The sequence below is a fragment of the Xyrauchen texanus genome, chromosome 16 (assembly GCF_025860055.1).
Source record: "Xyrauchen texanus isolate HMW12.3.18 chromosome 16, RBS_HiC_50CHRs, whole genome shotgun sequence".
Lineage (NCBI taxonomy): Eukaryota > Metazoa > Chordata > Actinopteri > Cypriniformes > Catostomidae > Xyrauchen > Xyrauchen texanus.
In genome coordinates, this window is record NC_068291.1 from 36,995,347 (window position 1) to 37,008,509 (window position 13,163).

The window sequence follows — 13,163 nt, forward strand, 5'->3', positions numbered from 1 at the left end:
AACACACCTGTCAGATTTCAGTTTGTTCATAAATGAAAGCACGCTAGCAAGCATTTTCAAAATAACAGTGTTCCAGCAATCTTCTGGTGATCATTGCTTCAAATTTGCCACAAATCTATATTTTAAGATAAAAATGAGTTTTGTATAACAGTTTATGCCAGAAATCGACGAAAACATTTTTGCGAGGGAGTCCTTGTTTTTTTCAGCCTATTTTGCTTATCAATCAATTGCAAAATATCGGACTAAAATGTGTTTTCTTTCCCTTATATTGCAGAGATGGGGTCATCGCTTTTGGTCGAGATAGTCAATTTACAGATGAGTACTTGCCTGATCAGAGGTCTCATTTGTATGGCATTACAGTTGCTCCACCACACTGTTTATAAGGTACTTAAACACTTCTGTGTAAAAGTTACTTCTGTGTCACATTTTAGTTTATAACTTCATGAAAAATAAACATGTAGAAAATGGCATGCTCCAAATAAAACAAGCCCATACTCGATGTAATACGGTATGTAGATCCTCAAATAATTAGTCAAAGGCTTTGTTCACACTGTAGGAAGAAAATCAGATTTTTCCTCAAATCTGTTTTTCTTTCCTTTGTGAAAGTGACTGTTCAAACTGCAAGTTATATGTGGCCAAATCAGATTTTTTACTGTTCCGACTAGTCGCTTTTGCTATCACATCCACATTAGTTGTCACGTTAATGCAGAAATCTTGCGTATAATCACCATGCATGAGACTTAAGCGATGGATGTTTTACCATTGATTATGTTTTTCATGAGGGCAGTATCCAAATATGAACATTCTTCACAGACAATGACTTAAAAATGGGAAAAGGTGGCATATGCAATGCTTGTTGCTGCCCATTTTAGCGGGGACTTCCTTTACTTTGGCCTTATATCTTGGGATGCTGTATTTTAGCAGAGAGTGAAACACAAACCCATATTGAAGGTTTGTGTCCTGTATTAAATCATAAAAGGGTCAAACGGTGTCCCTCGTCCTGTGCATCTCACGTGCTTTAGAGGTAAATAAATGAGCGCTACACAGGATTCTGGATCTGCTCAAGTTTTGTGAGGTTTGTTTATTACATCCGTTTAAATTAGACCCTTTGTGGCCCGTATTCACGCAACATTCAATACTTTATCACGTTGTGGTTTCTCACAACTGGTATGGGTTTCTGCACCTTAGCGCATATCTTTGGGTAAATTAAGCCAATTTCTGTTATTATAAGAGGTGTGCAGTTTTCTGCATGCCCTGTAACATATAAATTACACATGGGTGAGTTTCATTCAGAAGTGTTGAGCTCTATGCACTGAGTTTTGTGGACTGAAATGTGTAACAAAACAGGCTGAACTCACAAATTGTTTTTTTTGCATTCCTAATTTTCAGTTATTCTGTTTGATAGGTCTTTGCAAACTTTGATTATTAAAAAAATCCACTTTGGGAACCATGGTTCCAAATGCTATACCTTTGAATTGCTTCACACTATCAAAATTTATATTTTTCTAGTATTGTTGACATGTTGGAAAACAACACTAAAGTTAATTTAATGACCGTCCACACTTACTGTCTAAAAAGGTATGACAGAATTTTATTTTTAGGGCTCATGTTTTGTCAGCAGTGTTGTATCATGAGTGTCTCGGAGCGTGATCAAAATGTATTTCCTTTAAATGCATGCAATTGACCCTCTTTGCTATTTTTTTTTTTTAGTTATAAGCTCTTTTGGGTATGCCATTTAAGCATTAAATCCTTAAATGCATCCAAGGTGTAAGGGGTTAAGCTTTGATCGAAACACACTGCTATAGCCATTTACGAAATTTTAAAAACATTGTGAGAAAATTGTACACTTCAATCAGGAAAGTGTCCTTGATTATAAAGTGTCCAATTATTCAGCAGGTTTACCATGTACACAATAGTAACCCGTCTTTGAGAAAATAACAGGTCAAAATATTTCAGACATGAGCTGTCATCTACATGCACTTCAGAGAAAAGTAAAAAGCACAGACCTCTAAATCACTGTGGTGTTGACACATTAGTGTTGCACCGTTACTTCAAAGCATTTTAGATCTTTACAGACCAGAAAACAGTCAAACAAAATCAGAGTAACTGTTTGTATATCCGCACTAGCAAAAACAGAATTTTCCCTTGTAGAAAATGAAACGTTCCCATGTTAGCCCAAACATATCTTTCTATAAAGGATTTCCAATGAATATCTGACCTAGCATGCTTTTTTTGTTTCTAGGGAGATGCTAATGAGAGAGACAACATTTATGGTGCTATTTTGGGCGAGTCTTGTAGAGCTTGTGCTGTGGAAATCGTGGCAGCCGCCGAACGTGGAGAGAGCCAATCACAGAATCCGCAAGTTTGAACAATAGTCACCATCGATGCCAAAGCGCAAATTTACAAACATAAAAACGTGAATATTTTCTCAGAATAGTTTTGTAAATTTGTTTTATACCTCATTTCTTTCTACTGTACTTTTGTATGTGACTCTTTTCTTTAAAAAATAAAAAACAAATAAATAAAAAAAATCAAAAAAGAACCCCAGAGATAAGTTGTAATTGGTATGTTTATAAATACACTAAAATGCAGTATTTGAAAACTCTGTGCACTATTTATCTCGTGAAATTGCACTGAATGTTTTCAAAGTGGTCTTATCAAACTTCATTTTTAATCGTTTCGTTTGTTTTTCTTTTGTAAGATGTGATATTTATAACAATAAAATGTGACTGACAACATAAACATGTCTGCCTACATTATGTTTCTGAAGGTTTATTACCTAGTTTTCATATTTTTGGCTCTGCAATGTATATGAAAAGGTAGAAGTTCTTGCTCCAAGAGAAAGACAAAGTTAGTATGTCCATAAAAACTTTCTAGGTTGCATTAAGGTTTATTATGCAACAAATGCAAAGAGGCCAATCTTTTATAGCAACCAGTCTAACATTTCATATGTGCCTCTACATTCAGTGTACAAACAACTATATTTATTTTTCCAATATTTCAAATTCCAATCTATCCATTTTTTCGATTAGAGAGTAAAGCAAATATATAATCAAGAAGAAAAGTTCATTCTTATTTCCATTCCCACAAAAATGCCTTGAATTCAAACAAAATATCTGTGGTGTGGTTAATGAAAACATACATATTTCGCAACGAATGTCTCCGTTGTGTGGACAACGTCTCTGCAGCAAGGTCCGGGCAGGAGTTTTTATCTGCCAACCTTTCCTAAACGGTAGTCAGTTTTGGGGTCAGCAATGATAGCCTGAACAGCTACAATGGCCTCATTGATCTTAGTTTGTAACTCTCTGAGCTCCTCGATGTGAAGCAGGCGAAGAACCCTGGCCGCTTCGTTCAAAGTCGCATCTGCAACATTCAAGCAATAAATTCTTTGCACTTTACAAAGCAATATGGGTTTGGAACAACATATAGGTGAGTAAATAATGACTAAACTTTAATTTTAGGTCAACTATCCCTTTTATTATAATGATGTGTTAAACAGAAATAAAACACAAAAAGCAGTATTTAAAATTGTCTGTACAGTTCAGTGCAAACTTACCTCCAGTATCAAATCCTAAAATATGCTTGTCCAGAGCAACTGGTAAACCCTACAAAAGACAAGACAATCATATGTTTTAAGATATTCAGGTGTATAAATCCAGTTAATAGAGTGATTTAAATTTAATAAAAACATTTCTAATATGCTTACCTCCTTTGCTTGACTGGACTTTGCAATGGCTTCAGGGGTCAGACGTTCCTGTATCAGGATTCTAATAGCCTATGTGGTGACATAACACAATAACTTTGCATTAAAACTACTGAATTAAAATGTTATTACGTTGGATACAGGAGGATTTTTTATACTATTTTACAATACTTACTTTAAGCATCACCAAATAGTCGTCATGCCGCTGAATTTTGAGAAGATTTGCAAGGGCCGAGACACCAGCTTTAAAATCGGGATTGTTACCTGAAGACAGCACTCAGTTACTTATCAATAATAAATAAAGTCTCGCACTACGATAGGTGTAAAACCATTACACACATTGCAAGGCACAAATGATTATGGTAGAACTTAAAGGGTTAGTTCAACTAAAAATTTTAATTCTCTCATCATGTACTCACCCCCTCATGCCATCCAAGATGTGTATAACTATCTTCTGCTGAACACAAATTAAGATTTTTTAGAAGAATAGTTCAGCTCTGTAGGTCCTTACAATGTAAGTGAATGGTGATAAGAACTTTGAAGCTCCATAAAGCATGTAACGGCAGCATAAAAGCTATCCATAAGTGGTTTAATCCATGTCTTCAGAAGCAAAATGATAGGTAAGAAACAGATGAATATTTAAGTCTTTTTTTACTCTAAATCTCAACTTTCACATTCTTCTTTTGCTTTTGGCGGTTCACATTATTTGTGCATATCGCCACCTACTGGGCAGGGAAATTATGGTAAAATCTGACTTAAATATTTATCTGTTTCTCACCAACATCTATCATACCACTTTTGAAGATATGGTTTTAACCACTAGAGTCGTATTGATTGCTTTTACGCTGCCTTTATGTGCTTGTTCACACTGGCCACCATTCAATTACATTGTGAGGACCAACAGAGCTGAAATATTCTTCTAAAAATCTTTGTTTGTGTTCAGCAGAAGAAAGTCATACACATCTGGGATGTCATGAGGGTGAGTAAAAGATGAGAGAATTTAAAATTTTGGGTGAACTATCCCTTTAAAAAAGGTAGAAATGTGAAGCTTATAATTTTATAAACACAAAAGCATTAATTCTTCTATTAAAAATAGTCCATTATTTTAGCTATAAATATTTACGGTTGTTTTACTAAGTAGGTTGTTTTGACTAGTACATATCTTGAGCACTCCTCCAGCTGTGGATCCATGGCTCAGTTAAGACCAAGCATTGCAGGATATGGAGAGAGGTGGGAGCGTGCAATCAGTTAGTTCAGACATGCTTGGAAAGCCAGGTTAGTGCTTGAGCCGTTTTCTTATCAGCCACCTCCGAGACCGAAATAAGGGGAAGGAGATAGAGAGATGTAGCGAGGGAGAGAGAGAGAGAAACTTTTGTGAAACACTCACTGTCCAGGTTAAGTAATGGATCTACAGGCTTCTGAGCATCACTGGTCTCAGTCACAGGTTTGCAGTTTCGATATTTCTCCACTGTAGAAGGCAAAAGGACACAGGTAGTCATTGCAATACAAGTGACAACAAAGGGGCCAAAGCTACTAAACCTCATAAGGGAGATCTCAGACAGCCGTTATTTACTTAAAACAAGCCTAACATTGTAAAGAGGAATATTTTGCTTTAAGCATTTATCAGGATAAATGGAATACAGATTGTGCAATTAAATGCCATTGCATCAGCATGTGGGAGAGATGCAAACTTCACATTCTATTGCAAACTTTGTACATACTGCCATCTAGTGGGCTGGATTAAAAAGAATTGTTAGGACAGAATAGAGCTGTTCAAGTTGTAGTCCAAAAACCTGGAACTCTAATTGGGTAAACATTACTTGAAGACATGTGGATGTTTTGTTCTACAACATAAATTACACACTTTCATACCTCAGTGTGTGTGTGTATAATATATTTATTCAAGTATGAAATGTAATACGGATTAAAAATAATCATTTGACGTATGAAAGCATAATTATTGTTGTAAACAAAACGTCCACGTATCGTCAAGTAATGTTTACCGCAGACCTTATTTTACTCATATGTTGTAAAACCCATAAAAAAATCCAGAGGGAACCCATGGCAAATAAGCCTTCAGTGTTCCATTAATTTAAGTCATGAATGAACAACTCTATAGGTATGCTACAATTAGTGATATCAGCCAGAACGAAGTTGTAAAACTTGATATAACTTTACACAGAAAAGGTTAGTAAGTGATTTTATCCCACTAAAGCCATGTTAACACGTACAGTTGAAGTCATTAAAACACATTTTTTAACCACCCCACAGATTTAATATTAGCAAACTATAGTTTTGGCAAGTTGTTTAGGACATCTACTTTGTGCCTGGCACAAGTAATTTTTCCAACATTTTTTTTACTTAATTGACTATCACAATTCCAGTGGGTCAGAAGTTTACACACACCAAGTTAACTGCATATTTAAGCAGAATTGAAAATTCCAGAAAATTATGTCAATACTTCAGACAATTAGCTTCTGGTGTACTGAATTGGAGGTATACCTGTGGATGTATTTTAAGGCCTACCTTCACACTCAGTGCCTCTTTGCTTGATATCATGGGAAAATCAAAAGAAACCAGCCAAGACCACAGAAAAAACATTGTGAACCTCCACAAGTCTGGTTCAACCTTGGGAGCAATTTCCAAATGCCTGAAGATACCACGTTCATCTGTACAAACAATAGATGTAAGTATATACACCATGGGACCACGCAGCCATCATACCGCTCAGGAAGGAGATACATTCTGTCTCCTAGAGATGAATGTGGTTTGGTTCGAAAAGTGCAAATCAATCCCAGAACAACAGCAAAGAACCTTGTGAAGATGCTGGAGGAAACAGGTAGACAAGTATCTATATCCACAGTAAAACAAGTCCTATATTGACATAACCTGAAAGGCTGCTCAGCAAGGAATAAGCAAATGCACCAAAACTGCCATAAAAAAGCCAGACTCCAGTTTGCAAGTGCACATTGGGATGAAGATCTTACATTCTGGAGAAATTTCCTCTGGTCTGATGAAACAAATATTGAACTGTTTGGCCATAATGACAATCATTATGTTTGGAAGAAAAAAAAGAGTGAGGCTTGCAAGCCAAATAACACCATCCCAACCATGAAGTATGGGAGGGACTGGTGCAATTCAAAAATAGATGGCATCATAAGGAAGGGAAATTATGTGGATATATTGAAGCAACATCTCAAGACATCAGCCATGAAGTTAAAGCTTGGCCAGAAATGGGTCTTCCAAATGGACAATGACCTCAAGCATACCTCAAAAGTTGTGGCAAAATGGCTTAAGGGCAACAAAGTCAAGGTATTGGAGTGGCCATCACAAAGTCCTGACCTCAATCTGATAGAAAGGCCTACAAACCTGACTCATTTACACCAGTACTGTCTGGAGGAATGGGCCAAAATTCCAGCAACTTATTGTGAGAGGCTGGTGGAAGGCTACCCAAAATGTTTGACCCAAGTTAATCAATTTAAAAGCAATGCTACCAAATACTAACAAAGTTTATGTAAACTTCAATGGGAATATGAAGAAAGAAAACAAAAACAGAAAAATAATTCTCTACTATTATTCTGATTTTACACTATTCTAATAAAGTAGTGATCCTAACTGACCTAAGATAGGGAACGTTTTTTATGATTAAAATGTCAGGAATTGTGAAAAACTGAGTTTAAATGTATTTGGCTAAGGTGTGTGTGTAAACTTCTGACTTCAACTGTATATTGAATATGGCTTGTGGCTATACTTGGGCCCATTCACTTCCATTATAAGTGCCTCACTGTAATCCAGATTTTTTCTTTTTTTTTTTTAAGGAAAAGGAGGAACTATTTATTTTATAGGAGTTGACATAATTTTTTGTGGTACTAAAAGTGATGCCACAAATGCTCTTAATTGAGCTTAACTTGTATTGAACCCGGAATATTCCTGCCCTTGAGTCAGTTTCAAAATCTACTGCAAGCCTTGCCAATAAATAAAAACTTTGTGAATTTTGAGTTAATATACTGAGACATACACCGATCAGCCACAACATTAAAACCACCTGCCTAATATTGTGTAGGTCCCCCTCATGCCACCAAAACAGCACCAAAGCATTCTGAGATTATATTCTTCTCACCACAGTTGTACAGAGCAGTTATCTGAGTTTCCTTAGACTTTGTCAGTTTGAACCAGTCTGGCCATTCTCTAATGACCTCTCTCATCAAAACGTCATCTCTGCTGTTTTCAAACAAGTTATCATGCAACACATTTTTCACTTGGCTGTGAAGAGACGTCACTGACAGGGCTTCTCTGTGCTTACTGCAAATATACACTACTCCTGACCCATATCTGCATGATTGTATGCACTGCTGCCAATGCAATGCTGAAACGCCTTGGTGATGAGAGAGGTCTACAGAGAATGGCCAGACTGGTTTGAACTGACAAAGTCTACGGTAACCACTCTGTACAATTGTTATGAGAAGAATGCTATTCTAAGATGCGGGTTGGCGCAGTTTTGGTGGCACGACGGGGACATGTGGTTTTAATGTTGTGGCTGATCATTTTAAGTGTTCACATAATTTTAGCAATTTTGTATACATCTCATTTGCAGTAAATAAATTGTAATAGGCACATATGTTTTGCTGTGTATTGGTCAAACATTAGTTATAATCTCCAATAAATATATCATACCATTGTCTCCATACTCATAACGAACAGCAAGACCCAGCAACCAGTCAATGCTCTCCTGTCTTTCTTGTGCACTGAATGGACAGTTCACATCTTGCAAGTACTGAAAACAGATATGCATTTAAACAATACACAAAAACATTTGAGAACATCATATTTTAAAAGATGTTTTAATTGCTTTACATATACACTGAATACATGTCAAGATAAATCTGTGAATCCTTCAACATAATGAGTCCGACTCACCTTTTCAAAATGTTTAGGCCAATCAGAGCCGGGGATGTTCCTCAAGTTTCCTCGCTCCTCGATTTTGTAGTGTCTGATTTTTTGGTCTTCCAGCCAAACTATGAAATTTCTGAATTCAGTTTCATCTGAGAGAGATACAGAGCACAACCATTATCAATAATACAAGTGTGTCTGGCACTTCCATGTGGAAATCTCATTAGAATCATCATGATACAAGTTGTATTTTGTGAAGAGTTGTCCTAAAAGTGTGGCATTTTTTTGACTGTCCATTTTATCTCAAGTCATAATTTTTGCATGGACAGCAAGCTCTGAAAGATTCTGGGCGACTACTTCAGGACAGGTGGTTATTTAAAACCCTAAATTAAGCTCAATCGACAGCATTTGTGGCATAATAAAAATAAAATAAAGAGCAAAAAACTGGATTACAGTGAGGCACTGTAGTGCAAGTGGAAGTGAATGGTCCAGTCGCTATTTTTTTTTTTTTTTTAAGTATAGCAACAAAACATAAACAATATGCGTGTTAACATGATTTTAGTGTGTAAAGTTATAGCCAAATTTACAACTTCGTTTTCATGACGATGTAATGTCAACAAACCCTAAACGTCTGTAAATACGATTAAAACAACTTTAGTTTAAATAATACATGATATTTAACAGAAGAATTAAAGCAAAGTGCTTTTATAAAATTATAAGCTTCACATTTGTCTTTAACCCAAAAAATGGCCCCGTTCACTTGCATTGTAAGTGCCTCATTGGAACCTCAATTTTTATTTTTAAAGAAATGGAGGGACAAGTCAAACTTAATTTTTGTGGTTATCAATATTATGCCACACATGCTGCCAATTTACCTTAACTTGTATTGAACCCGGAAAATTCCTTTAAATGGTTTTACAAGCTCTGATAAAGAGTCATGAACGTACATTATCAGTATTTTGAGCATGAGGTTGCAACACGTCATTCAAAACCTGACGGTTTTAAATAGATTCCTACCTTTACAGTCAAATCCCGTAGGGTTGTGATATTCTAAAGCTGTAAGCTTTCTGCGAAACATCGCTTCTCGTGGCTTAACTCCTGAACGATGTTTAAACTTATTAAAGGAGATCTATAATTTTGCATGAGAAGCTACAACCTGCTCCACAGCCTACAACGCAACAGAGCAACCGGAAATGTCTTAAAAAGAAACCATTATTTCAAAATAAAAGTCAATGAATGCAGCAATTATTTGATTATCTTTCATTTATTTATTCATTTAAAAAAATCTCGAACGTGCAATAAGCGTGTTTTCTATTCTTTATCTGTATTAATTATTGATATTTTATTTTAACCCTTAAATGCCTGGGAATTTCAACAAACACATACATATTCAGGTATTTACAGTCACATATCGATATTTATATCTATCATAAATGGATCTACAAAATGCCCAGATAGTGTCAAGTTTTCCATATATTTTCAAGACATTTAGAAATGTTTTATTTCCTGATTTGCTGCATTTTCTCTTTAATATATGAAAAATAAAATATCAAAATATATATTTGGTTTTATTTTTCATATATCAAAGAGAAAATGCAACAAATCAGGGCAAACCTAGAACAGGATTCATTATTTTCACAATTAAATTTCCTGAGACACAACTGGCTGTCAAAATGATATTGAGCAACACATAATAACACATATGTTGTACATAAGCTACAAATAAATTACACATAAGTATTTTCTCAGGCACTTATTCAGCCTAACTAGATGCACAACTTACATAATTTCAGTAGTATACCCAAATTACAGTAGTCATATCATACAGTTCATCTATTGTACTTTTTATAGTTTACTTCCATGTTGCATCTTCATCAAACAGCAATGTCAAATGTACATCAAGTCAATCACTGTAACAACAGCACCACCTTGAGTAAGAAACATAATGTATAATATGTATGTGTACACGCATTTGGAATACTAATTCATTGTTGATAATAAATTTTTGCAAAGAAAATTGACCTGATAAATTGTTTATTTTTTATGACTATAGTACTCATTCCTCTTGTAATAAACAAAGAAATGGATATCCTTTGATTTTAAACTTATATGGATATGAAACATTCATAAAAATAGTGTAAAAAAAACACTTTTTGTTTATTATAATTTTTTTGTGCAATATATATATATATATATATATATATATATATATATATATATATATATATATATATATATATATTGCAAAAAAAATATATATATAAAAAAATTGTGTGTGTTATACTATTTATATTATTATTATTATTATTATTATTATTATTATTATTATATTAAAAGATAATGAGAAATGCTTAAGAGATGTGTGCAGAAGCCGCACAACTCCAAAACATGGAAGAGGTACAGGTGGTGGTGGAATGAGGTCCCATGTCACTAAAGACCGGATGTATACATTTAAGAAGAAGAATCAGAATCAGAATTTGCTTTATGCTTACACATACAATAAATTTGTCTAGGTGACAGGAGCTTTCAGTGCACAAAAATACAATACAGCAACAAGACACCCATAAAAATATAAAATTATAAAATAAATTAGTAATTTTTCATTTACTAGTAATTTTTACAAATGGTCATATTTATAATAGTACTTTCATTTTTACTTTTAAGCACTACATTTTTATTCAGTATCACATATGAACACGCCGAAATTCGTCTTTTAATTTCGTTTTATTTTGGATGGTGCTGCAATTTTTCCTCCCAGACACCAGGGCGCAGCATAACTTACTCAGCTTGTTCTGCAAACCGGGAGCTCGTTTGGCGGTGTTCCTTTAGTCAAAGGCTTTGTACGTACAACACAAGAGTTAAGGGACTGTAAGACATTAAAACATATCGAGGGAACGTATGCAGGCCCCCGTTTGACAGCTCATCTTCATCTCTACGTAAGTATATCTTTAAACACACAACTCTGTTTCCATTTAGAATAGCATTTCTCTTGCTCATCTCGTATCTAGCCTGCTAGCGCGCTTGTGAGCGCACTATGCAGATCTATGAGTACGACGCTGAAGATCGTAATTTTAATGGTCAATATTTATCGTAAAAAAACAATAGTAAGCGCGTGTGTACCGACTTGGCGCGCATGATCGCGTAAGATCGCTGTAGTAAAAGATATTCGATCGCATTTTTAACATGGCGGAATCCAGCAGTGCATGCAGGGAGTCTGCAGGAGGTTTCTCTAAATGCAGATGCATACAGGGAGTCTACACGCATCCCTTCTCTTTTGACTTTCTCGTATTGGTGTATACTATAATTGCAACATCTATATGTGATAATCAACGACTGTGGCAATGCTGAATAATACCAGTGAATTATATGTAAATAAATATACATATTGGTGATTCATGTAGTAGTTTATTATCAGATGTTTATGTGGTCTGGCAACAGACCTGCACTCTCAGCCAAGGAACCGGAAACACATTAACGCCTTTCATTATTTCAGTAGCAAAAGGATTTTTATTATTTAGTTTTTTGTCCCCAAAGGTGTTTGGAAATAACCATGTTATGTATGATTTATAGTCGCAATTCAATCTCTAAACTGCTTAGAACTTAATCTGTGATTGACAAGGACAAATATGAAGTAGATATATGTGGACTATTAGTTTGTGGACGTTTGCATTTCTTGTTGAGATTTGGCAGTATAAAGTGTCCTTATTTCCTGACAGATGTCAATGAAATGGGTCTCTTGAGATATCATATGGTCCTGTGAAAAAAGAGCGTCAGGGGAGCAGCCCGCCTTTTTAGCCAATCAGAAATGCTCTTTGCCTGTCAGTCATTTTGGAATGTTGGTGTTAATGGACTTCTGGTTTGCTGGCATGTGTTTGAGGGCGTGTTTTTGGGAAAGAGGGCGTGCCGTTGAAGGGAGGAGGCACTGACGAATCGCTGACAGTACCTTCAATCTATTATATCGATTATAACACTTAATGTCATTTAAAAAACAATGTACTCATTAGTTAAGTCCAAGGGATTTGTCTTAAAATGAAACCAATTCCCATTTAAAGAATGAAAGGATTATGACGGTTCAATACAAGTTACCCTCATTCCATAGCATTTGTGGAATAATGGTTATTACCTCAAAAATGTATTTGGACTCATCAGTCCTTTTCTTTAAATCGAGGTTAGCGTGAGGCACTTACAGTGCATTCAGAAATTATTCAGACCCTTTAATTTTTTCACATTTTGTTATGTTGCAGCCTGATGCTAAAATGCTTTAAATTATATTTTTTCACATCAATCAATACTCCATACCCCTTAATGACAAAGCAATTATTTTTTTGATAACTATGCAAATTTATAAAAAAAATATCACATTGACATATGTATTCAGACCCTTTGCTATGAAACTTGAAATTTAGCTCAGGTGCATCCCATTTCTCTGGATATTTGTTTAGATGTTTCTGCACTTTGATTGGAGTCCACCTATGGCAAATTCAATTGATTGGACATGATTTGGAAAGGCACACACCTGTACAATGTCTCACAACTGAAAATGCATATCAGAGAAAACCCAAGCCATGAA

The 13,163-nt window shown here is 35.2% G+C and overlaps 3 protein-coding genes across 9 annotated transcripts in view; 2 read left to right on the forward strand and 1 right to left on the reverse strand.

The window, feature by feature from the left end:
• The window catches only part of LOC127657043 (nidogen-2-like), a 52,373-nt gene extending 49,668 nt beyond the window's left edge, over window positions 1-2,705 (forward strand). The window contains 2 exon segments of the mRNA XM_052145681.1: window positions 275-384; window positions 2,243-2,705. Of these exon segments, the coding sequence (XP_052001641.1) occupies window positions 275-383 (109 nt within the window). The 3' untranslated portion in view covers window position 384; window positions 2,243-2,705.
• A 184-nt stretch (window positions 2,706-2,889) lies between these two features.
• Window positions 2,890-9,780, reverse strand: rtraf (RNA transcription, translation and transport factor). The gene is made up of 8 exons (XM_052145682.1): window positions 9,611-9,780; window positions 8,621-8,745; window positions 8,378-8,477; window positions 5,091-5,171; window positions 3,879-3,967; window positions 3,707-3,775; window positions 3,557-3,605; window positions 2,890-3,363 (listed from the first exon to the last, which is right to left on the reverse strand). Exons 1-8 carry the CDS (start codon window positions 9,669-9,671, stop codon window positions 3,209-3,211), a joined length of 729 nt encoding a protein of 242 aa, XP_052001642.1. The 5' UTR covers window positions 9,672-9,780; the 3' UTR covers window positions 2,890-3,208.
• Window positions 9,781-11,399: 1,619 nt separating this feature from the next.
• Window positions 11,400-13,163, forward strand: part of LOC127657189 (zinc finger MYM-type protein 4-like) — a 40,463-nt gene continuing 38,699 nt past the window's right edge. For 2 of the 7 annotated variants that reach the window (XM_052145871.1, XM_052145873.1), the window contains exon 1: window positions 11,448-11,529. The gene's annotated coding sequence lies outside the window, so the exon portion shown is untranslated. Of the gene's footprint in view, window positions 11,530-13,163 lie in introns of all 7 variants that reach the window. The other 5 variants (XM_052145872.1, XM_052145877.1, XM_052145876.1 and 2 more) reach the window with 5 other exon arrangements.

What these genes read in the sequence shown, in the direction of transcription:
- rtraf (XM_052145682.1), bottom strand. Translation starts at nt 9,671, where the DNA reads ATGTTTCGCAGAAAGCTTACAGCTTTAGAATATCACAACCCTACGGGA. An exon ending in TTATGAGTATGGAGACAATG is followed by an intron (nt 5,172 to 8,377) that starts GTATGATATATT and finishes TGCCTTCTACAG; the next exon opens with TGGAGAAATATCGAAACTGC. An exon ending in AGTCCAGTCAAGCAAAGGAG is followed by an intron (nt 3,606 to 3,706) that starts GTAAGCATATTA and finishes TGTCTTTTGTAG; the next exon opens with GGTTTACCAGTTGCTCTGGA.